Genomic DNA, 23,867 nt, shown 5'->3' with positions numbered 1-23,867 from the left:
ATTAATCGTTCACAATTTGCAATTTTGAATTCGTTTTTATTAATTACGTGTTTTAGACATTAGCTGATATCTTAAGCATATCTAGATACATAGTATTCTAATTTAAGTTTACCTTCTTAAGAAGTACTCATTTATGGTACATACTTAATTCATGCAATATGCTGGGATGCCGCAACATACAAAAAAAAATTAAATGAGCACGACGACGAGCGCTGCAATTTGTATTGGGACTGTTTGCTTACGGACTGGGAGCAACTAGCTCTGCTCTTAACTGGATGCATGTGCTCGCGAGATGCTGCCTAATTTTCTGGATACTGTCTAGTGTACAATTGTTTGCTATCGATTCATGGGTCTGCAATGAAAGAACGAAACACAAGACCTATGTACACCTTAGTAAATCTAACCGGTACAGTATGATTATATGCCCAAATATATATATATATATATATGGTTTTGTGTGTATGTGTGGGTGGTATGTATGTACATATGTATTTATATGCTGTATCTTATGCTTTCGATTTGATGCTACAATTATAAAAATATGCATGAAGTTATGATAAAAATGAATTACCCCAATTCACTTTGCAATATAGAAACTCTGACTGATAACATGAGCATACATTAAAGACTACTACGGCGATACGTGTTTATATATGTGTGTGTATATATATATAGAGTAGATATAAAATAACGCGCTGTGAGACTTGAGTTAGTTATACAAACTGTATATGGATACTTAAATCCATTATAGGCAACGTATGTGTTTCGATTTCAAGTGCTAACAAAATACTTCAATTTATATATATATATTTTATATATATATCTATAATAGGATGCTATATATGTATCATAATATGCACGTGTAGATGCGTGCGCTTCACCGGTGACAACATTTGTTTCAAAAAATTAAATACAACTACGCTTGGCTTTGTTAAACTATGTTTAAGTTTAGTTTCTGGCATTGAAATAATAATGCCCTTCATGATGCCGCACTATAAGAACTGTGATTTGTTAGTCTTGTGTGATCTGGACTTGCTGGGATTTATTTTGCACTTGAGTTGCGCAATGAGGTCAGAGATTTTGAGCGCAGGTCCCACTTTCATGCCCAGCAACGGCATTATATCATCCTTGGTCAGCTGCAGCAGACGCTTGCCATCGATCTTATTACGGCTGAATGTGTCGCAGTGAGCCGTGCAGTCGTTAACTCGTAAAAACTGGGAGACATCATACACATTCCAGGTGTCCGGCATCAGCTCCAGATGCGCCTCATTCGAGTCGACATCGGCCAAACGTGGAATGTACTTGCTGTTCGTCACCGCAGAGTTCTGTGTGCGTGTAAAAGAAAACAAGAATTGTAGTTCATATACTTTAACTATTTTCAGCTAGTTAGTTTTGGAGGCGTGGCTGGGCTTTGAGCTGGTTGAATGGTTGATGAAGCTATGCAAGTACCAAAATAACAGTGCGTAAACATAAGTTATATACAAATTGCATTCAAATTTTGCTGATTATTTGATGAATATTAATATATATATATACATTTATATATATGCTTGTAGGTGGGCTAGCGGGCGGGCGGGCGTTTGATTGTTTCTAAAAGCTATACGCACTATTATCCCCAAGTACTCACCGCAATGTAACTAGTGGCTTTGCGACCCATAATTGGTGGCGCAGGAGATTTAGTAGTAGAAGATTTCTTTACCATTGTTTTGCTGCCATTGCCGCTGCCGGCTGCTGCTGCTGGCGTTACCGCGCTGCTGGCAGCAGCAACACCAGCTGCTCCAGCAAACTGATCCGAGTTTGTGGTTGACTGTTCGGACATGTGGCTGGTGCTGCAATCACCATCAGCATCATCCTCAGCAAGGCCATCCTCGTCCTCATCCTCCTCGACCTGATTATTCTCATAGAAGGCAGCATTGTGATGCTCCGGCTTTAGTTCCAGCTTAATGCTCAGCTTGGGCAAGTGCGGCGTGGTCTTTAAGGCTATCGTGCGAGGTTTAACTGCTGAATATGTGTGGCATTATAAGCCAAGCTAGTTTTACTTGATATTTTAAAGACCCACCTGTCTGCATGTTATTGTCATGTTGCAATTGTTTGTTGCCGGCAGTGCCAGTTGCGCCGTTGGCTCCCTTTTTAGTCTTGCGTTTCCTTTGCACCTTGGCCTTGGGCGCCGGCTTGGGCTGCTGCTGTTGGGCAACGCGCGGTGGTCCCTCCAGTTTGTGGCCAACAAGCACACACCAACCGACCGGATATATATCCGCCGACTCGCAGTCCAACCATTGATCATACTCGTCCGTCCAGCCATCGAAATGCACCTTGAGCAGGCGGCCAACCACACGCGCCACTGTGGCCACACATACCAATCGCGGGTCCATGAGATCGGCACATTCCAGGCTCATGCCGGTTTCGAAGCCATGATCGGGCACAACACGATGGAATAGATGCTGACCAGCCGCAACGGCGCCTGTGTCGCGCAAATAGCCCTCCCAGGTGAACGTGCGTGCATCGTAGCCGTTCGGCGGCGTCACAGTTATGCTATTAGCATCACAAAAGCCAGCCGGAAAGATGCAGGGCGACTTCTCATGGTAGCAAAACCTGTGGATTTACAAAGATAATCGTTTTGGTTTATTTAATGTTTTGGCTTTCAACTCGCGGGCTGGCTCACCAATCTGACCCTGAGGCATCCGGTTGATATGAATCGATGCGTATCATCATATAGCCAAACTTAAGAACAGCCATCACAGTGGCGGGACAAATGGACGAGAGGTTAAGCGGATCGACGGCCTCTATCTTCATGCCCTCGATAAAGCCATTCGTTTTGCCATCCAGAAAGTATTCATCAAAGGTGAAGTTCATCTTGAAAAGCTCAATTGTGGCATCGTCCTCGTGCACCTCAATCATGGCCTCACGACCCGCTGGAAAACAAAATATATATCAAATTGGGGATTCATTTGGAATGGCAATCAGTCGTGTACTTACCCAACATGCGCTCTAGATAGTCTTGCGGTGCGGCCAGGTTGTGTCCAACCGTGGTTGCCCAACCTACAGGATGTATAATGGGCGAATCCTCATGACACCAGAAGCCATCGTCCGAATCAAAGTAGCGCAAAAACAACCGTTTGCCCACAATTTTAGTTACTGTGGCCAGTCGCACCTGCGATATGCGATCCTTATCCACGCATTCGAGATTCAGGCCGAGGCGGAAACGTGACTGCAGACTATCATTGACCTTGTTATAGAAATTGGAAGGCAATGTGCGTGCGCCAGACAGACGTCCAACGAGAAAATCCTTCCAATCCTTGTACTTGTGCTCTATGGTACGTGGTGGTATCAATGGCTTGCCGCGCGTTGCACACCAGCCCACCGAATGGACTTCGGCATTGCAGAGATTCACCCAAAAGTCGTGCGTGTCCATGTCAAAGCCCTCGTAACTCATTAACGCCTTGTAACCCTTGATCTCCAGTATGGTAGCCACCCAAAACGATGTGGGCGTCTGGCCCGGCTGGATGATTTCAATGTTATCGCAATCCGTGTTCTCCACCTCCACTTTCATGCCTACGCCCAGATTATCCCACACTTCATAGCCGGGCGCGTGCGGAAAGCAGGTAACGGGCGCCGCATAAAAATTATCCTTGCCCAGACGCGGCAGCCAGTCATACGAGTGCGTCGGATCGTACATACGCCGCCGTATGCTAATGATTTTTTCCATTTGTGGGCATGGTGCCGGAAGACGTTCGTATTTGGGAATCTGCGGCAGCTCATCCTGCGGAAATACATCACGAAACAGACGCAGCGCCTTAGGCGTTGGCGCCGCATTCACAAATGTATTGCTGGCGGCAGAGTTGACCTCACTGCCGCTAGCTTCAGCCGGAGGCGCTGCAGCATCCCCAACTGCGCCGCCATTCAGTGCCGCAATTGTCTCGTCCGTTGACATCTGCACATTGTTGGCGGCAGCATCGCCGCCCAGTGACATGGGCTCCCCAAACCCATTCAGCTGCGTAATCTTCGACTGATCTGTGATACGAAAACGATAGTTGGCATTTTTGATATGTGCCGCTTGCAGCGTTAGCTCAATGTCCGATTGCTGCTGCTGCTGCTGCTGTTGTTGCTGTTGCTGCGCATCCGGTGACGATGCGAGGTTCTCCTCCAATGTGGCTGATGACTCTGACATTTCCAGGGCTGGCGCTGGTGAGCTGCTTGCATCCATTTTGCTATTTAGCACCATCGAGTAGAGCTCGCCACGAGCACAGGCCATGCTGCAGAAGCGTCGCGATTTCGTGTAGAATGTGTGTTTCACACCGATGGCGCCACAGCGCTCGCAGACAGCTGCAGAGCAAACACAAAAATGTGGCTGGATTAGTTGAAAAGTTTAAGGGCAATACGAAAGATTCCCAATTGCAATTGCAACCGTGGTCGCTAGGAAATTCGAATATTTACTTTATTTCTGAGAAATGTATGCCCTTGCACACTTATTATTTTTAATGCATCTTGAGCCTGCGTGTCTTGTGTTTAAGGGTCGTACTAATAAACGGGAAGTCGCTGGTTCAAATGCAGCAACAATTTTTTATTGCCAATGACCTGTATGTTCTTCGAGTTAGCACGAATTACAAAGTCCCCTCTAAACATCAAACGACTAAACCATATAGATTTCATAGGAACTATCAATAAATGATATTTTAGCTTAACATTTATTTTGTTTTTTCCAAATACACACTGAATAGAGAATTAAAAGACAAGCCCTTGAAATAAATGTATACAAATCATTGTATGTATCAACTATTGGCCTAGCACTTGGTCAATTTTTTCGACAATTAGAATTAGTACTCGAACCGAGCGACCACAGTAAAACTAGCTTAAATATATATTTATTTAATAATTATAATAATATGGGAGATCACAGCTCGATGCGTGGGGTTAACTACCTGCCTACAAGCCCAAACCCAAATTCGCCCCAAGAAAAAAAATAGAGAAAAGAATATGTTTATAAAATAACAAGTTTAGCGCGAGAAAAATAATAATTGTAAGAAAATTAAGTAAAGTGAAGGTAGGTGAAAACATACCCATGCCATCTTTCTGTATCGGTATTACCGAGGGATCAATGTTGCCCTTGTAGGCGATCGGTGTTTTTAGCACAAGTCCAGGTCGATTGACTGGCTCAATTTTGCGGGTTTTACGCTGTGCACGCATCGAGGAGCTGGACCCGCTGGAGCCGCTGTTGCCGGCTTTACAACTGCTGGACGCAATGCTGTATGGACGCATCGCCTTTGCGTTGGCGGCGCTTGCTGCATCCTCGCCGGCAATTAGTATATTGGCGAAACCATTGCCACTGCCAGACGCAGTCATGCCGGTTAGAGATGTGCCCACTGACGCATTGACCATTTGATGCGTGGTGCCCAGCAGCTTGTGATGCAATAGGCCATCGCCTAAGGGCACGAGCAGATCATGATTGGGCATACTGGTCATGCACGAGGAGGATGACTGTGAAATGTCCTTATCCGAGGAGGTCATAAAATCGGTGCCATCATACGAATTGTTATCCTCGTTCATCATGACAAAATCATCAATGTTTATGATTTCCTGCTTGGGCTCAAGATCTGACATCCCGCCACTGGCACCTCCATCATCATAGCCATCGTCCAATTGGCCGTACACCTGCTGATCATCGTCAACTGTCGCGGCGCCGACTCCCATTAGTGCAACACCAGCATTGTTGCCATCATCGCCGTCCATGACTTCGGCATAATTTTGAAAGACAGCCGCCGCGGCGGATTGCTGCAGCAGCTGCTGCTGCAGTCCGCCCATGTGCGCAAAGCCGTACAGATTATTTGTATTTGTGGCGATGAGCGTTGCCGGCTGTACGCCTAAAGCTGCAGCGGCTGCTGCTGCCTGTCCCGTAAAATCCCCCCCAACAATGCTCATCATTGGACTCATATCCTTTGGTGGTGTAGGTGGAGTTGGAGGTGGTGTTGTTGTTGTTGTCGTTGTTGTTGTTGTTTGTGTTTAAGTTTGTGTTGAGTTCAGTTCAGTTGTTTTTTATGGGCAGTTGGATACAGTTGACAGTTGAATGGATACGGATACGGATACAACGTAACCAATACATAAATCATAGAAAAGAAAGTAGAAGAAATAAGTAAACGAATTCCAATTGTTAACTAAAGCAGAAACAGATCATACATATATATATATAAAGGATGATTTTCTTAACTGTTATTACCCGACTTAGCGTAGGCCCTTTCATACAATTTCCCTTAATTTCCACCTGTTGAGGTGAATTTATATAAATATATATTTACAATTCTATTTACTCGAGCAATTTTTGGTATTACACGACTTTCCCTGGGCCCCATAATGTTATTGTTTGTTTCCCCCCTTTAAAGAGGTTTTTTAAATTAGTGAACGTTTATTTTTTTTTATATATGTAAACTACAATCTGATAAAATGCTGGCCTCAGAGATGTATATAAAACGTTAATGGAAAATATCAAAACTCGGTGAAAAACTATGATTCAATATGATGAAAACCCGCTTAGTCCGTGCAAAATCCGACAATGCAAGCTGTTTTTAAATGCGAAAAGATTAACTGACAATTTCAAAAAAAAAAAAAAGAATTTTTTAAAAACTATCTCCACACATAGAAGGTAGATTAGATTCCAATTCTGGCCAATTCTCAGGTATACATAAGCCTACTGAATTTGGGTTTCTTCAGCCTAGAGATTGGCAAGCATAGTGGGGAAGGGAGTTGGACTCCTTAATATTCAGGTATATATTGTAAGTGGCTTACCAAAGTGGGCTGGTGGGTCATGTCCTCCATGACGGATAGACCAACAGTTGAGTGACCGAGCAGAGTTGCAGCATCCTCCAATGAAATGCGCTCAGAGTTGTATTGGCTGCTCATCCACATCATGCGCAACTCGGCCGGATTCATTTTATATATGGTTGCTGTTGTTGTTTTTAGTTTAGTATATTTGTTGATTATTGTTTACACAAATTGAAGCGTCTTTTGCTGTGGCATTTGTGAAGCGGCGACTTTGGCTGCAATGGAAATACACACAAACACACATATAAACAGACTCCTGCACTTGCTGACCATATGGACCGTCATCGGCGCCTGTTTTCCGATTCTTCTTCTGTTTCTGTTTCAGTTCCGCTTCTGTTTGTTTCCTCTTTTTACGCTTTCTACGAAATCGAAGCGCAGCTGCTGCTAAAATGCTCTTCAGATTTCCAATTGCATTAACATAGTCCAAAAATCACTTGAATGCAATTGTTATTGAATTCGGTTTGCTAAAACCGAAATAGTTTTTGCAGTTTTGGTCATTTTTTACGCTTTACACTCGCTCGAAAAGTCAATGAAGCGCACCGTGCGACCAGACGACGAACGAACGAACACAAAAGAAAACTCACAAATCGTCCTCACGCATCTGAAAACTTACATTTTTAGCACAATCAATACGCAGTTTTTCGTGTGAATTGTTATTCTCACGCTTGTTGCTGGTTAATTTTAACGCGATTGATAATTTTGTAGCATTTACCCAGTTTTTGGCATTCTTTTACGCGCAAATTTAATGCTAGTTTGGCGATGATTGGTGATGTGCAAACGCAACTTAGCCGATACTTAGCGATGTGCTATTGTCAATCTGTGAATCGCGTGGACCAGGCAGTGCTGTAAAGTGCTTTAGTTTAGTAACCGAACTCAGTACATCGATTTATACAAATTTAGGGAGACAATGGATTCACAATATTACAGCACATTATATTATTCGAACTTATGAAATTTAAGGTATGTTTTCAATTTTTTTTTTCTAAATCTATTTATAGTTACAAATATTGCTTAATCGAATTTGTATCATCAAAGAATGAAGGGTTTGAAATCTGTTCTAAACAGAAATGTGATTGGTCTAAAAACACAGCTATCGATATACTAGTTTAAAACAATATTAGCCAACACTAGTTAAAAAGAGAATGAAAACGCAAATAAATAAATAGCCAAACAATAACAAGCGAAATATATATACATATGTAAATATATGAAAATGCCCGAAAGTGCATTGCCAGAACAAATTCGCACCACCCTAGGTGGCAGCACTTTCGGACAACGAAGAGAGGATATTTTTCGACGACTGCAGCAAAGTGCGCAACAAACAAGTGAAATTTATAGTGGAAAACGCGAACTAGCCACAGAGAAGGACGATGTTGTGCAGGAGTTATGCGAGGCATTGGAAGATACTCTTGCATATGGACTACGACAAATGTTGAATGTTTCAATCACGGCTGCTAGCATCTTTCAAAATATGCACGAGATTGTAACAGGTGGCACTGGCGGCAGCAGCAACAACAATGAAACCACATTTTGGGATTTTTGTGAGACACAGTTGACGCCACACGAAAGACAGCGATTCGAGGAGCTCAAGCAAATCTGGACGAAACACGGACGCGGCCGCGCTTTCATACGCGCCACACTCAACGAGAAGCGGCTGCAGAGCCACGTTCTAACCTGGCTGAGCGACGAGGCGCAACTCCAGCGTTTCTATACGCCCTGGTCGCTATTGCTCAACGAGGAGGCAGCCAAGAAATTGCCCGAAATACTGGACAGCCTCAAGGATGTACTCTTTGCCCTCAGTGTTGAAAATCCTGAGCTCAATGCGCCGAAACGACTGGCAGTGCCAGGAGTTGGCATTGTGAAAGAGGAGCCCATTATATACGCACCGCAACCTGTTCCAGTGGCCACGCGCAAGCCTGGACGCATGGCGACGGCTGTCAAGCGACCGATTGTGTGCGCCACATCAACTGAGGATTTGTTGGGTGCGCTCAGTCCGCGCCAAATGCTGGAGGTGCAGCAGATTACCTCGAAGGATGCCATTGAGCAGGAACTGATGCCTTCAATGCCAGACATGCCCGTTTGTGCAACGCCCTGTGATCCTATAGAGCCCGAACTGGAATTTCTGAAAACTCCGCTACCCGATGTTTATCCAACAGACCAAGATCAAGACCACGAACAGGAACACACTAATGATGCGCAGGAACTCTTTGAGGACCGCAGTGATACCTCCTCGCAGTGGAGCAAGTCATCGTCCTCCGCGAACGGGGGCAGCAGCCAACAGACAATGCAGCTGGCGGAGCAGGTGTCCCAGCTAAACGAACGTTGCGCCCTGCTGGAAACACGAGTGGCCGAGCTGAAGCTACAAAATCGACAACTGATTCGTCGTCTCACCAAGCAGTTCAACGAGACCGGGATTGATCCGACATCGTCGTTTTGTTCAAACTTTCTGATTACCATTCCACAAGTGAAACTCGTTAAGACGCCGCGTTCAGGATCGCATTACGTCTACGAGATGCACATAACCATGCGCCAGCGGCTGGAGCATTGGACGCTCTTTCGTCGCTATAGCGAATTTAACAAACTACACAAATCCTTGTTGCGCACGCATCCCAATATTATTGGCTCCATTGAGTTTCCGCCTAAAAAGCATTTTGGCAACATGAATCTCGTCTTTGTCGAAGAGCGTCGACAGCAGCTGCAAATCTATATGTTAAATGTTATGGAGGCATTGCCACAAGTGGAGGCGTGTAAATCCAAAGCGGAATTGCAAAAAGTGTTCCCATTTTTTCGCGACCGATAGCATAGGCAGGCATTCAGCCAAAAAAAAGTTGGACCAAACTTAAAAAGTTGAAAGTATTCGTTCTCTAATTAAGTTATGTTTTGTTATATTTATCAAAATGTTTATTTACATGTATAAACCGGGTGTTCAGTCACTATAAGCTGCAGAACAATGATATTATATTAAATAAAAAGTCGTATACTATGAATACAAAATAAAGTTTCGTTTCGATCGCATTTAAATTGAGCGATAACTGACATATTTTGCTTTGTCAGCAAAGTGTTTAATGTAAATCGATAGTTTTGGCACGCATCTTTATGCGCCGTTCGCACTGTTGATGCAGTTGTTATGTAGTCAGTGATGTTACTCTTTTGCGTTCCGGGCTGTACAATTTAACATAGTGCTGGACAAGTGTTTTAGTTGTTTACAAAGCAATGTCAGTATGGTCTCATTGACATTGGATCTGTTGCCGTTTGGCAATCATCGATACTTCATTACGTTGCCTATCGATATCATTCAAATTAAGCGATATTAAGCTACTTGCTGTCGCTTCGATCAGCTGTATTTGTTATTATCTGCTGCCGTCAAATTGCGTGTACTTTTGCGCCCACCACTTGCTTAACTTTCGGCATAATGATTTTGTGATAACCCATCACCTTTGCGTGCATTGAAACCTACACGTAAACTCATTAACTCGGACTGGGAGCCGGTGCAGCTGATTTGCAAGCAACTATAATCTAATTAGCGCAACTACGGCCTCCAAAATGTCCACGGCGGCAATTGCAATAAACGGTGCCATATCCGTGGGAGCATATCTGATGACGGTGCGCATGATACCCCGCCTTCGTGAGATGTTCATCAAGGCAAATTTGTGCGGCAAGGATCTGTGCAAAAAGGACAAGCCACAGGTGTAAGTGAAGTCGTATACCTATTCATATATATATTATATTCACATTAAGTGCTGAGTTTTTCATTTTTTTTAGGCCCGAGTCTTATGGTGTCATTATTGGCTGCGTTTTCTTGATCTCAATGTTCCTCTTTATACCCATACCATTTGCGTTCGATGAGGCTGCCGCCATGGACGCAGTTACTGGCGGGAAGCCGGTAACTTTTCCGCACAATAAGGTAATTTATGATGACTCATTAATGAGAGGCAAACTAATTATGATATTGTTATCTTTTGGGACAGTTCGTGGAGCTCATTGCCGCGCTGTTATCAATATGTTGCATGATTTTTCTTGGCTTTGCCGACGATGTGCTCGATCTGCGCTGGCGGCACAAGCTCCTGCTGCCCACCATAGCGACGCTGCCTCTGCTGATGGTTTACTATGTCAACTATAATTCCACCACGGTCATGATGCCCAACTTTGCGCGCGGCCTCTTTGGCACGTCTGTCAATATTGGTACTGAAATGAATACGCTTTTATTTTCGATCTAATAACGAATTCGATTACAGGCATGCTCTACTACATTTTCATGGGCAGTCTGGCGGTATTTTGCACCAATGCCATCAACATACTCGCTGGCATCAATGGCCTGGAGGTGGGCCAGTCCCTTATTATTGCCGCTTCAGTATTGCTGTTTAACCTTATCGAACTGAGTCTGGGTCATCAGATGGAATCACATCAGTTCTCATTGTATTTTATGATACCATTCTTTGCTACCTCTTTGGCTCTGTGGAAATTTAATAGGTAAGTGCAAGAATTCATAAAGCTAACAACCTTTGTTCCCACTTCATCAAAGAACGCACATACGCATTTGTTTAAATTGAACGCCTTCTTTTTAGCTAGTTACAAATTCTGAGCAATCGATTTATTACAACTTTCGGCATTGTTGTTTCTGTTGTATTTCCAAATATGTACAAGATTAATTGTTGGTATTTTCCGTCCTGTCCCTTAAAATCTCAGTTTCCTAGAAGAACGAGTTTGGCTTTGGATCAAATTTGTTTATGATTTATTTGATAAATACTGAAATTAGCTTGCCTGTTAACATTTATCAATATATATACTTATAAAACAAACGAATCTGTTCATGTCGAGAACTCGCATACTTAATTTACGTACTTTTAACTAAATTCCCAACATCAAATTCCATGAAATTTGAGAATCATTTTAAATTCCTTTCTAGTTTAGTTTCTTATCACAGATGGCGGGTCTGTCGGCGCTCTCTGCCTGCTGAGATACTAAATTTTGAATTGGTTTAATGAGAAATCAGAGCGTGATATACGATTGGATTAAAGATGACGATATGTTTAGCTTAAAGTAAAAACATGTAAGTTTGTTTGATGATTGGGAAAGCAGGCACATATACATATATATATACGAGTATAACTAGCCGAATAGGACAATAGATGTTAGTCTTAGTCTTCATCCTCCTGCACATCATCCAGCGCATTCGTATCATACAAATTGACAAGCAATTGTCCAAATTGACTGCTGTAAAGCAACGCCGCCTCCGGCGCATAATATTTTTCACTCTGTTGCCGCAGTCGCAGCAATTGCGTGCGTCCATCCAAGAGCATGCCCGCACCCATCAGTTGCTGAATGTAGGCTGCATCAATCCGTGAACTACGCGTCTCGTTGGGCATTCGTATAGTTGGGTCACTGTGGCTGCCAGCTGCTCGGGTTGTCAGCATGTTAACAATCTGTTCAGACGGCATGCAGAGTTCACAGCTCCAGCCGCCATAGTGATTGAGATCACCCAGCGTGTAGCTCGCTTGACGCTCCAGTCGTTGCGGATCCATTTGGACGCTGTGCATATGCACCAGGGAGCTGATGACACCGTCCAGGCGTGTGCGCTGCGGATGTTGCCAATAGAACCCGTACACATTATGCTTCAGTCTGAAGCGCAACGGCAGCACATCGCTCGCAAAGTATTTGAGAAATTTCAAAGCAGCCGGCGCATAAACAGTTTCCCCATGGCCAAACAATAGCAAATCCTTAGGCTGGATTTGCACACCGCACAGAGTCCACAGCTGGTGATGAAAATAGCTGTAGGCAGTTGCGCCGCTGCAGTTGCCATGGCTCTGACCCTCGCACTGATACAGCAGGTAACTGGCAATGGGCAGAGCGTCCAACTGGCGGACGAGTGTGCGCCGTGTCAGTCTGTCTTTGCTGTCTCTCACTTGGTAGTAGATGAGAAAACAGTCTACAACCTTGATGAGTGTGCGCAGCTGCAACTCCAACAGCTCCATATTGATGTGCTCCCAGGCGCCCAGGTTCAGCATATAGTAAAGTCGCTTTAATGTTGTGCTGCTCGCCTCGTGCAGCTTCAGCGGCGCCTCATTGCCGCCACGTCTGCTGGCGCGACTGTGCGTCATCAGGGCACGCCATATAATTTCCGGTTGCCCACAGTCACGACCATGCCAGCCGCTGGCACACGGACACTGCGGCTGCGACATTAAATAGTCCACGTTGTTTCGTCCTGCCTGCCGGGATTCGTTTAGTGTGCCTTCGGCGTAGCACCACAGCGTTGACGTTAGCCCCAGATCCATATATGCCGGCATGGGATAGTCTGCAGAGCGATTCAATTGATCGGTTTTCAATTGAAAGAAATCCTGCTGATACCGATTAATGTTCTCGCTCTGCGGACAATGCGGCGTCCCGTTTTGGTTCTGCGCTTTTTTTGCGTTGCTTGCCTGCCGCACGAAATGCACACGGCCCTGCTCCAGCTCCAATCTGTTGTTGTTGTTGTTGTTGCTGCCTGACTGCAGCTGCAGCTGGCTATGATTAGCCTGCAGCAGCCAAATGCAGCCAATGAAACACACCTGAACCAGCACCACAGACCACAGGACGAGCTTCTTGGTACTCGCCAGACGGCCGCCGCCGGTTGCAAGTGTCTGGCTCAGACCTGTAATCTTGGCCATTGTGAGCTGTTGTGACTACACACTGTACATGGTTATTTTTTGTTCTTATTTGAGTTATGCGTTTTTGAGTTTTCTTGCTTTTTCCAACTAACACACCCACTTTTCACATATTGCTGCCCACCCGCACAGCTGACGTTAGCGGTGTTTCTCTTTTTATGCCTGCGCTCTCAGCTGTTCAAAGTTGGCCACGAAAGAAACGGCATGAAAGTAAACATATTTTCGTTAAAGTATTGCGTTCTCTTTTTGTATATCAATTTAATATTTATGACGATTGTTTATTTGGTACTCTGTTGTGTATTTTCTCCTATAAGTAGTCGGTTGTCCAGTGTTAAATTGTGACGTCACGTTCCTTCTCGTTATTAACACTGTCGCTGTATGGACTAGCTCAACCTCTTTTCTGTAACCATGTACTCTCACGGTCACGGCTGCCATATGTTTACAAATGTACCGAAGCATGTACTGTGTCTTGTACCAAGTGGTGCCATTTTTATAATATACTCATTTATTTTTATTCGAGCTTAGCCTTAAAATCATGCGTTCCTTTTAACAACCATAGCAAACTTACTCTTGATATAAATTGAATTCGACTTATGCATAAGTACGGAATATATATACGGAAAACAAACAAATTAAAGCTAGTATATTTTGTTTTGTATTTCCGTTACACATTTAAAATTTCAAGTAGCGACCAATGTTACCCTACATGATAAATGTCGAATTTATTTAGATGTTTGGTAATTTTACTGTTATTTTATTTTTGCTTGCAGATATCCATCTCAGGTGTTTGTGGGCGATACGTATTGTTATTTTGCCGGCATGTCCTTTGCCGTTGTTGGCATCTTGGGACATTTTAGCAAGACGCTATTGCTGTTCTTTCTGCCACAGATACTCAACTTTCTGTACTCGACGCCGCAGTTGTTTCACTTTGTGCCCTGTCCGAGGCATCGACTGCCCAAGTACGACGCCAAATCGGATCTGCTGCACATCAGCACCACGGAGTTTCGCATGAAGGAACTGAACAGTCTGGGTCGCCTAATGGTCACAGTGCTGCGCGTATTGCATCTGATCAGCTGGCAGGAGCAGGCCGACGGACGCGTCATAACCAACAATTTTACGCTCATCAATTTTGTGCTGGTCGTCTTTGGGCCGGTACACGAGCGTGTCGCCACCCAAATGCTGATGGGCTTCCAGGTGCTGTGCACGCTGTTGGCTCTATTCATCCGATATCCGCTGGCCAATTTCTTTTACGCCATTGAGACATAGTAAGCGTATGCTTCGCATGTTTTTAAACGTAGTTTATATGTGAATACAGTACAGTTCCCAAAAATTTATTTCAAACGAGACGCAAAGTATATTTAATAAAATTATATTATGAGCGTTTCGGAGGGATCCGAGGAATCGGAGCTTTCATTTCCGGAAGAGGAGGACGAGGGACCAAATATTGGCGTAGGTGCACACTGTTTGTCAACTGTTTGTCCCGGTTACATGCTCCATTCGCAATTTGCACCCACAGAAATACATAGGTGGACGCAATGCAGCAGGATATCGCCATGGACGCGGCTGGGCCATTCTGCCAAATGGCGATCAGTACGATGGCAATTATCGTAAGGGACGTCGTCATGGCATCGGGCTTTATGTATTTAAGAATGGTGCTCGATATTACGGACAATATCGCTGTGGTGTTCGCTGTGGTCGCGGCATATTCATTTATCCCGATGGTTCCGTCTACGAAGGCAACTGGCGCAAGAATCTGAAGCACGGCAAGGGCCGTTACAATTATGCCAATGGGGATACGTACTCGGGTGATTGGTATAAGGGTCTACGTCATGGTGTTGGCATCTACAGTTTCAAAACCGACAAGGATAACTGCTGCATGACAGTGCGCCTAAAGTCCACTTGGAACACCAATGTACGCATGGGTCCCTTCGAGATGTATATTGGCAACGATGACAAGTGCACCATCTTGCATGGTATTTGGGACAATCTCTATCCGACAGGACCTGCCGTCTTCAGTTTTGACAATCGCTATATGCTGCTTGGCTACTTTTTGCCGGCCGATTATAGTTTCAAAATTGTTCGATCTTCCGGGGAACTTGCCGAGGACGAATTCAACCAAGATGCCGAAGAAGAGGAGGCCGAAATTGAGGAGCCAATGCCCACATTGTGGTTTGCCCAGGAGATCGCTGTCTATGATTATTCTCTACTGCCTCAAGAGCCGGTACCACTGCCCATCTCCGATTCGGAGCTATCTGTATGCTCGCTGACCACAGAGCCGAGCGTCCAAAGCCAAGAAAAGATCAGCTTCTATGGCGAGGGCGAGGAAGCCGAAGGCGAGGGTGAGGAGGGTGAAATGGAATGCTTTCCTTGCGAGTGTGACTATGATCTCAGTGATGTTGAATCTGAAACCGAAATATGCAAAATCGATGCCAACCCATGTGCCATTGAAGTGCTCAAACAGCCCGAGTGCCCCAATCCGTAGTGTTAAAGAGCTGTTGGTGATCTTTAATTTAATTTAATTTGTTCTGTGTAAAACGCCAGCGTCTTGAAAATATCATAAAGCTACTGAGCTACTAAATTATTATATAGATTGGCATCCAAACCCAAGTATTTTTTTGACCCCCTGTTTAAACTGCGCGCAAATCCCAAACAAGCGCTGCAAACCTTTAAAATCGAATCCATAGCATTATTTGACAATCCTTCGTTCAACAAATATCGTCCACTCATGGCGAGCACACTTATCAGAGATTAGATTAATAGACACAAATATTTTTGTGTGTATATATATATATATTTTGCTTTATTTGCCTTTTCAGAATTTGAATAAAATTTGTTTTTATCATTTCTTTAAAATACGCCTGACTCTATGTAGATTTAATGCGCTCTCTATAAATAAATCGCTTCATATGTTATATTGATGAAATCACAAATGGGGGCTTTTCAAGTATTGACATTATTGATGATACCTTCTCCACACGAGCACATTCTAAGTTTTCAATTTTACTATTATTTAAATCGTATGACTTGTTTTTTCATTTATGTTTAATCCATCCGATGTTTAGTTTTTGAATTCATTAAGTTTCACTAATTAACTCTATACGTAATTATTGTTTGATGCATTTTCATTTTACACATTTTAAACATTAACATTTGTTTAATGTGTTTTTAGCGTCAATTTTTTTTTTGTATTGTGTGCTGTTTTTCATTAATAACATATTTAAAAATTAATAAAATCTCTACGTGTTGCAAGCAGGCTGCGCACTGGCCTGCTGATAGGATTGACTGCATTTGTCAGGGAAGCTGTTGGAGTCGCATGCGGCTAACGCGGGCGCCGGCGGCGTATTGGAATCTTCTAGTTCTGTCTTCATCCGATCTTGAGATAACCGGTCTTCGTCTTCGTCACTGTCATCCACAACGATGTTTAGCTTCTCCTTGGGCATCTGCAACGTCGTCAATGTCGACTCATCGACTGGATTGAGATGCACCATCTGATGTGGTGCTCCGTCTTCGGTGAGCAGCTCGTGCAGCGTGCTACCATCTTGCTGTTTGGATACCTTATAAATAGCAGGACACGATTTGGAATTTTTAACATCACTTGCATCCTTCAGTTTAGTCATCTCCACATGACTAACATGCTCCTCCAAAAGCTGAGCATTCTGGTTGTTATCCTCGATACTGCAGCCAAGTAAAGCTGCCATGGCAGCTGCCTGACTGCTGCTCGCGCCTTCTGGATTAACATATAATTCCGATTTGCTAAAGAGCAACATTTGCGGATCTATTTTAAAGTCGTACAACTCCAACTTCTGATGATCCAGATTCTCGTCAATATAGTTTATGTGTATTGGCGTAGTTTGCAGGTTCAGCTGAGAGCAATGGAATAGATCGTCCTCTGGCGGCGTATAATAAAGTGAAGCCTTGCTAGCCGAATTGTCGGCGACCATCAGCCGTGATTTAATTTTCTGTATGTGCAACTCCTTTTCCATTTGGCTCTTTAAGTAACAGTCTATGTCTACCAAGGAAACACAGGGAAATATTTATTTCATCTAGTTACAAAAATAGATACCGATACTTACCCTCGACAATATCCTCCTCGCAGCGACTGCGACAGTTCTCGAAGTAGAAGCTGGGCAGATTTTCCAGCACTTTGTTCAATGACTGCTGCTGATACTTGTAGCCTTCGCGTAGTCGCAACACCTGGTGGGCACTGAATTTGCGGATTTTATTGCGCTGGAAGACATAGTTCTCGCGCACCCAGCTCAGTTGGCCGGTGGAATAGTCGCGCACCTTCTTCACCTGATCGCAGTATTGATCTTTTAGTGCAGTCAGATGATTAGAGCCCATGTCGCGGAACTCCTTAATGTGCTTGGCCTGCGTAGTGTAGCTGCTCTGTATCCACTCGACCTGCTGTGCGCAATTCTCCCGGATACGATGCACCTGCTGTGCATAATTCTCACGCAAACGCTCCAGCTGCTGGCTCTTGTAGCTCTCAATGCTGTCCAGCATTGCGTAAATTTGCCGCGATCTCGGTGACTTCTTATTGCGATTCGCACAACAGGACAAACGATCGCAGACACCGAATCTAACCAGGCAGCTGCGCAATCCTTGCACCAGGAGTGTGAGCAACAAAAATGCTGTTGCTAGCAGTGTGCCAGCCAGAAGGCTTTCGATTTTGACACGATAAAATACAATTGGATCAATGTAGAGTCTGTGAAGAGAAATATGAATAATTTATTTATCATATATATGGCACGCTTAAAAACAACATATGGGACACGTTCACTAAGATTAAAATTAAAAAAGTTTTTGTTTCTGATTAAAATAAATACACAAATCTGCCGTCTGCGATTGATGACCCAGTCTGTCAGGCAACTGCAGAACAAGAATTCGGGTTCGAATCCCAGTTTTGGATAAGGATGTAGTGTTTTCCAAGACGATGCTATTGGAAAAGATAGGTTAAGAGTTTATAACTATATACCAAACTCGTTGTAACAATATTAATATTATGTACAATTAATTATATTCATCGCTGCAGCTGCATCTAAGTGACCCAGCCCTGAACATCGAAGATCCGGGGTTTTTGTATTAGTCGAACTCATTGCAAGTGTTATTTAAAAGTTTGATTCATAGTTAAAAACTATAACCTTAGAAAAAATATTTATTTATTAACGTGTTGGCCAGAACTGTAAAATGTCAATAGGCATTTTTGTTTTTGTATCGCATTGCTTTACTTCTGGTGAGTTTTCCTTTTAAATGTAATGTATACTTAATTGATAAACAAAATACAAAAAGTGCAACGGTCATCTTCGGCTTATTAAATAAAATACATGGCACGCAACATATCCACTTATTGGGACTATTTCAGATAAAATATCATAATGTGCATCTCCTAACTAATTAAGTTTATTTAACGAACAGTACTGTCCACATATATAATGATAACAACGGTTCGGAATACGTCTCGACATTCCCCTTTCAGTAGGCAGTTCGACCGCTGCTCTATCTCTATCGCAGTTGCCATAATACTCCCACAAACGCGGCAATCCTAAACAGGGGCTAGCCCCGGCCCTAGTCCAACTGGTCGTACCAGAAATGTCTACTTCCCAGTTTTGTTCAGCGTTAAGCAAGGAATGGGTCACTTCTTGGAGATCGTCTTACCAGATGAGGGTTCTGCCGATAAGCCTAATAGCTCTCTCTCTCTCTGTTTTGTCACTGTCATTGATCGTATAGCTGGGTCTACAAATGGTGCTATTAAAATATACTTTAAAAAATCAAACTAAGGAACTGCAAATTAAATTTGAAGACGCGTGACTGTTGGGTGTGCAGGCCTGAAAATGAATATCGTTGTTATGATCTTACCTTATGCCTGCCGATGCATTGCCCATTACATTAAAGGCATAGCAGGTGTAGAGGCCGCTGTCCCCGCGTGATATATTATGCACCAGCAGCGAGCCGTTCTCGATGAGCACCACACGCTGACCCACAATGCTCTTCTGCCTGCTGATGTTTATGTGCAACGTCTGGGCGTTGCTGTCGTCCGTAAGGGCGAAAAGTTCAAATTTACTGGGCTGATGTTCTTTATCGCTGTTGATGATGATAGGTCGCTTGTCAGGATCGGCGTGATGACGCAGAATCTTGTGACGTGGCGTCACCTGCAAACAGTAAACCAATTGGAGTAGGTTGAAATATGAGCCCAGTGACTAACTTACCCAAATAATATCCGGGGTTGGGCTACCGAAGACCATGCACTCGAGCTTGGCGGTGGCGTGTAGTCTGTACATCTTGGGCTCTGAGGATTGCACCACAACGGGCACGCTACAGTTGAGATTGCTAAGCACGCGCAACATGTCCCCGGGATAGCCATATTGACAGCTGAGTGCATCAATCTGGTTGTCAATATGCTCATACGAATCAAGTGTACGATTGGCAGCTATTGCTGCCCGTCGCAACGAGGTCGTCGCATTTGTTAGCCAGCCGGTAAGCCAGTACATGCTGCAATCACAAATATACTCATTGCCCAAGATGTTTAAATATTGCAGCTTGTTGAGCTCTTTGAGGCTCTCCGGCAGCGAGCCCAGACGATTGCCGCGCACACTAAGACGCTGCAGACGCGTCAGGCTGCCAATCTGTGAGGGCAGCTTGGACAGACTGTTGTCGGCCAGCAGCAGCTCACGCAGATTTCGCACATTGGCAAACAACGTAGCGGGCAGCTGGGTGAGCTGCGTATTCTGCTGCATGGACAGATAGCGCAGACGTTGTAGTATTTGCCCATCCACGTAGTCCTCGTTGCGGGAAATCCAATTGGGCAACTGCTGCAGCGGGGTCTTATCGATTCGCAGCAACACCAATTTGCGTTGCGTCTGAAAGAGTCCATCGGGCAATTGCTTGAACTGGTTTCGACTAAGATCTAATTGCTGCAGTTCTCCAAGTGGCTGGAATATAATGGAGGACAGCAGCTTTAGTTTGTTGCCCGATATATTGAGTGTCACGAGATGTTCCAGCGACTCGAAGGCCTTGCGATCGATGCTGCCCAGCTCATTCTGTGATAGATCCAGATGCCGCAGCTCGCGCAGATTATACAGGCTGTGCTTGCCTATGGACTGCAGTTGATTGCTTTGCAGCTGCAGCTGGCGCAGCTGATTATTGAGTGCAAAGAAGTTGTCAGGAAACGAGAGCAGGCGATTATTGCTGAGATCCAACAGGCGCAGTTCACGCGCCGTCTGGAAAAGCTGGAAGGGCAAAACGGTCAACCGATTGCCGGCCAGATGCAGCAACTCCAGCTGCAGTGCACCCTCAAATATGTTGCGGGGCAGCTCGGCTAGCTCATTATCGGTAAGATTCAGCAGTCGGAGCTCGCTTAGCTGATGCACAAAGTGTACGGGCAGTGCCCGCAGCTCGTTGCGATCCAAGTGCAGCTCCAACAGATGATTCATATGCTGTAGCTCGGCCAGGCTGCAGTTGGCTAAGCGATTGCCACTCAGCTTAAGTACTTTAAGGCGGCGCATGGCCTGTGGCTGCGCCCAGTGGATGCAGTTCAGCCGATTCTCACTCAAGTCCAACGTTTCGACAGTATCAAAACGTTGCCCATATTGCTCAAAGAATCGCTGTAATGTGTCGTCCTGCAGTGAACTAAGCATCCATTTAAACTGCCGTATGCTCTCGTACTGTTGCAATTTCAGTGATTCGTCAGGTTTGCCTGGCACATGCATCAGTGTCACCTGCTCATAGTTTATATGGCGATTAAACAGCAGCTGGGCATTGATCTCTGTCACGCTCGTATTCTGACAGCGTAGCTTTATAATGCTGTTGGCAGGATCAACCTGCTCGGAGCTTTCCTGTTCTAGTAGTTCCTCCTGTGTGGTGTATAATGGCTGCGCGCTGTTATCTAGAAGCCAGGAATCATCGAGACTATCACCATCGTCTACATCTGAGTCGACAGCATGACCCACAAAGGGCAAATGGAACTTGTAACCCAGCAGGGAGAATTCGTGCTCTTGCCACGTTCGAGTCGTTACTGCTCCAGTTCCCTTGGCTCCTATGGCTCTACCCTGCGTCTGCAACGTGACGTTCCTTGGGCTGTACGCGGTGACACAGCCGAGTTGATTTGCCGCATTGGCGGCGACCGCAATGTTAACAAACAATGCAGCCAATATCAGGGAGATCTTGGATATTGTTTCCATTTTTCCGTGTGTAATCTCAAAAACTTATATGGCATTATATGTGTCTCATTGTGCGATTGCATATTACACCTGTGGACGAAAATATATATTTTTTCATTAATAAATGGCTTTTGTTAACTGTTGATTCCTATTCAGAGTATGTATATAAAATGACAAGTACATTTAACAGTCCATATTGTTAAAAACTTTTCGGATTGTTCAAATATATGTTCTTTGTCTAAATCATCAATAACATTTTTGGCTTTGAGCCTTTAACTTATAGATATACTGGAAAACGAGTAAGAATGGTTATCTATATATATACCCTTGCAGACGAGCAACAATGCACTAAGTGTTATCTTAGCCACACAACGTTATTGTTTACACAGAAATTATAATTTCAACATATTAGACCCGGTATATTCAAAATTCTTATCTTTAAGAACAACATTTTGAACACTTTAATATAAGAATTACGAAAGCCCCTGTAAAATTTGGTAAATTTAAAATATTTAATTAACTTCTAGTTATTAAAAATAAACTAGAAATTAAGATTTTCTGGCCACCAAAAATACTTGCTGTAGGTTGTACTCCATCAAAGTTAATGTGTTATACAACACACAATATAATAAGATACAAAACAAACATCCTGACATCCTAATATCGTAATTGATATATCGTAAGAAACAACATTTTTCCCGTTTTGCTTTCTCAATAAGATTGCCTTTAAACTCTGCGACAAGTAGGCAGAAATGCTTAGTTATGGCCGTTGTTATACACTTTTTACTCGTTTTTAATAGCTACAGGGTATTAAAAGAAAAAGTAGCTAAAATGCGCCAGGTACGCGAAAAGACACAAATGAAAGATAATAATTAAATTAGCACAAACAAAACATGAACATACAATATAAATTCATATGCATGTACCTATGTACATTTTCGTATGCACGTTAAAGTAATAAACTGTTCTTTTCTTTTATTAAGTTGAAGTTTAAGGCCATTGAAATCGTTTATATCAAATGGGTATAAATCTTTGAAAAGATGGCTTATCAGCTTGCTGCAATACGGTTCGTATAAAACGACGAGCGTTGGCGACTTACACATTCATTTGTACATACATTTAAAGAGGCATTCATCAAAACATGTGTACATACACACGTATTTATTAAATCGTTATATTAATTTTAAAGCTACTTGACTTGCGTCCATTAAGAAAGTTACATAATCAAGAATCTAGAATATACATATGTACTTGCATACGCATATGTGCATTTGTAAGTGTAACTGTATGTAAAATGGTCTCAAATCGAAAAACAACCGTTTTATAAATATTTCATACACATACATTTTAACTGGTATATACGAAACAAACAAATACACACTACATACATACATACATACAAAATATGTCTCTTTCTGTCTGCCTGTGTATATACATACATATGTACGTAAATGACGTCCGAAAAGCCGCTAATGAGCAGAGAGTACAAATAAGAAATGTGTGTTTGTGTTGACACGCACACCAAGGTGAAACGAGACACGTTAGCGACGCCAAACGAAATAGAAAAACCATTCACAAAATTAAGCTAGACTTTTAATTTGTAACTGAATGCGTCTTACATTTCTGTCAAGTGTTAAGGGTCAGTTTGTATATGTAATGATGTGAATTCGTGAGTTTCTCATATGTTCTAGTATTATATCGACCCAGCAGCATTTTCATAACAGCCCAAAACTAAGCAGCTGGAGTTTAAGATGGGGCCTTAGTATATACATACATACATACATATACACACGTATATGTGTGTTTCGTTTTGTTTTTCACCCTTTGTGGCAAAATCAACCGTTTTTGCAGTAACTCAAACGCACACAGCCATAACACACATATGTTGAAACATTTATAAATATTTATGTGCACATAGCATAAATTTACAATTTGCACAGATGAGGCACTGCTCTTGCAAACGCCGAGAATAAAATTTATTAGACACACTCACCGCTGCTTATAGCATTTTAAAAAAAAAGTTAAATTTCCAATATTTCCGACGCAGCAATTGGTACTTGTGCAAAGAGGATTTAACTATGCAATGCTAATGTTAACTTAACAGATTTATGTTAACAGTTAACACGATGTTTTACTCAAAATCCGCTCTAATACTCATAATTCTCATCCCTATCGAACCATCGATAACATTTTATTTACGTATTGCATTGAATCACTAACCATACAGCATATGTTGAATGTAAATACTATCAAACAG

General features: G+C 43.3%; 6 protein-coding genes across 16 annotated transcripts; 3 read left to right on the top strand and 3 right to left on the bottom strand.

Moving 5' to 3' along the window:
* Positions 1–29: 29 nt before the first annotated feature.
* Positions 30–10,059, bottom strand: LOC115758441 (polycomb protein Sfmbt). Of its 7 annotated transcripts, none has more exons than XM_030699096.1 (8): positions 9,723–10,059; positions 6,778–7,656; positions 5,058–5,931; positions 2,977–4,323; positions 2,663–2,912; positions 2,060–2,592; positions 1,628–2,001; positions 30–1,325 (listed from the first exon to the last, which is right to left on the bottom strand). In XM_030699096.1, the coding sequence occupies exons 2-8, from the start codon at positions 6,919–6,921 to the stop codon at positions 993–995; spliced, it is 3,855 nt and encodes a 1,284-aa protein (XP_030554956.1). In that variant the 5' UTR covers positions 6,922–7,656; positions 9,723–10,059; the 3' UTR covers positions 30–992. The 7 variants fall into 7 exon arrangements, with proteins under 7 accessions (XP_030554956.1, XP_030554958.1, XP_030554957.1 ...); XM_030699098.1 differs by lacking the exon at positions 9,723–10,059 and having other exon boundaries at positions 6,778–7,028; positions 7,427–7,803; XM_030699097.1 differs by lacking the exon at positions 9,723–10,059 and having other exon boundaries at positions 6,778–7,414; positions 7,477–7,803.
* Positions 7,893–9,730, top strand: LOC115758444 (sorting nexin-29). Its single transcript, XM_030699108.1, has one exon. The coding sequence runs from the start codon at positions 8,021–8,023 to the stop codon at positions 9,611–9,613; it is 1,593 nt and encodes a 530-aa protein (XP_030554968.1). The 5' UTR covers positions 7,893–8,020; the 3' UTR covers positions 9,614–9,730.
* A 105-nt stretch (positions 10,060–10,164) lies between the features above and the next one.
* On the top strand, positions 10,165–14,788 carry LOC115758446 (UDP-N-acetylglucosamine--dolichyl-phosphate N-acetylglucosaminephosphotransferase). Of its 2 annotated transcripts, none has more exons than XM_030699111.1 (5): positions 10,165–10,502; positions 10,576–10,717; positions 10,782–10,995; positions 11,049–11,283; positions 11,379–11,536. In XM_030699111.1, exons 1-5 carry the CDS (start codon positions 10,357–10,359, stop codon positions 11,380–11,382), a joined length of 741 nt encoding a protein of 246 aa, XP_030554971.1. In that variant the 5' UTR covers positions 10,165–10,356; the 3' UTR covers positions 11,383–11,536. The 2 variants fall into 2 exon arrangements, with proteins under 2 accessions (XP_030554971.1, XP_030554970.1); XM_030699110.1 differs by lacking the exon at positions 11,379–11,536 and adding an exon at positions 14,225–14,788 and having other exon boundaries at positions 10,357–10,502.
* Positions 11,873–13,705, bottom strand: LOC115758445. Its single transcript, XM_030699109.1, has one exon. The coding sequence runs from the start codon at positions 13,455–13,457 to the stop codon at positions 11,952–11,954; it is 1,506 nt and encodes a 501-aa protein (XP_030554969.1). The 5' UTR covers positions 13,458–13,705; the 3' UTR covers positions 11,873–11,951.
* On the top strand, positions 14,751–16,129 carry LOC115758447 (radial spoke head 1 homolog). Its single transcript, XM_030699112.1, has 2 exons — positions 14,751–14,903; positions 14,971–16,129. Exons 1-2 carry the CDS (start codon positions 14,829–14,831, stop codon positions 15,934–15,936), a joined length of 1,041 nt encoding a protein of 346 aa, XP_030554972.1. The 5' UTR covers positions 14,751–14,828; the 3' UTR covers positions 15,937–16,129.
* Positions 16,130–16,217: 88 nt separating this feature from the next.
* LOC115758443 (leucine-rich repeat and immunoglobulin-like domain-containing nogo receptor-interacting protein 3) lies at positions 16,218–23,679 on the bottom strand. Of its 4 annotated transcripts, XM_030699103.1 has the most exons (5): positions 23,604–23,679; positions 19,661–21,700; positions 19,311–19,603; positions 17,528–18,159; positions 16,218–17,463 (listed from the first exon to the last, which is right to left on the bottom strand). In XM_030699103.1, exons 2-5 carry the CDS (start codon positions 21,629–21,631, stop codon positions 16,691–16,693), a joined length of 3,669 nt encoding a protein of 1,222 aa, XP_030554963.1. In that variant the 5' UTR covers positions 21,632–21,700; positions 23,604–23,679; the 3' UTR covers positions 16,218–16,690. The 4 variants fall into 4 exon arrangements, with proteins under 4 accessions (XP_030554963.1, XP_030554964.1, XP_030554966.1 ...); XM_030699104.1 differs by lacking the exons at positions 16,218–17,463; positions 17,528–18,159 and adding an exon at positions 18,185–18,390; XM_030699106.1 differs by lacking the exons at positions 16,218–17,463; positions 17,528–18,159 and adding an exon at positions 18,407–19,199.
* Between the last annotated feature and the right edge of the window lie 188 nt (positions 23,680–23,867).

Source organism: Drosophila novamexicana, unplaced genomic scaffold (assembly GCF_003285875.2).
Source record: "Drosophila novamexicana strain 15010-1031.04,08,12 unplaced genomic scaffold, DnovRS2.1 tig00000193-arrow-pilon, whole genome shotgun sequence".
In the NCBI taxonomy this organism is placed as follows: Eukaryota; Metazoa; Arthropoda; class Insecta; order Diptera; family Drosophilidae; genus Drosophila; species Drosophila novamexicana.
The sequence above is the reverse complement of the archived record's forward strand: the minus strand, read 5'-3'. Positions and strand labels throughout refer to the sequence as shown.

Bases quoted from the DNA above. Each gene is read 5' to 3' on its own strand.
- LOC115758441 (XM_030699096.1), bottom strand. From the start codon at position 6,921: ATGAATCCGGCCGAGTTGCGCATGATGTGGATGAGCAGCCAATACAAC. The intron at 2,913-2,976 runs GTAAGTACACGA...TTTGTTTTCCAG, and splicing joins CTATCTAGAGCGCATGTTGG to CGGGTCGTGAGGCCATGATT. The intron at 2,593-2,662 runs GTGAGCCAGCCC...GTAAATCCACAG, and splicing joins GATGCCTCAGGGTCAGATTG to GTTTTGCTACCATGAGAAGT.
- LOC115758443 (XM_030699103.1), bottom strand. From the start codon at position 21,631: ATGGAAACAATATCCAAGATCTCCCTGATATTGGCTGCATTGTTTGTT. The intron at 19,604-19,660 runs GTAAGTTAGTCA...TACTGTTTGCAG, and splicing joins CAACCCCGGATATTATTTGG to GTGACGCCACGTCACAAGAT. The intron at 18,160-19,310 runs GTAAGATCATAA...TTCTCTTCACAG, and splicing joins AATGCATCGGCAGGCATAAG to ACTCTACATTGATCCAATTG.
- LOC115758445 (XM_030699109.1), bottom strand. From the start codon at position 13,457: ATGGCCAAGATTACAGGTCTGAGCCAGACACTTGCAACCGGCGGCGGC.
- LOC115758446 (XM_030699110.1), top strand. From the start codon at position 10,357: ATGTCCACGGCGGCAATTGCAATAAACGGTGCCATATCCGTGGGAGCA. The intron at 10,718-10,781 runs GTAATTTATGAT...CTTTTGGGACAG, and splicing joins TAACTTTTCCGCACAATAAG to TTCGTGGAGCTCATTGCCGC. The intron at 10,996-11,048 runs GTACTGAAATGA...ATTCGATTACAG, and splicing joins TGGCACGTCTGTCAATATTG to GCATGCTCTACTACATTTTC.
- LOC115758447 (XM_030699112.1), top strand. From the start codon at position 14,829: ATGAGCGTTTCGGAGGGATCCGAGGAATCGGAGCTTTCATTTCCGGAA. The intron at 14,904-14,970 runs GTAGGTGCACAC...TTGCACCCACAG, and splicing joins ACGAGGGACCAAATATTGGC to AAATACATAGGTGGACGCAA.
- LOC115758444 (XM_030699108.1), top strand. From the start codon at position 8,021: ATGAAAATGCCCGAAAGTGCATTGCCAGAACAAATTCGCACCACCCTA.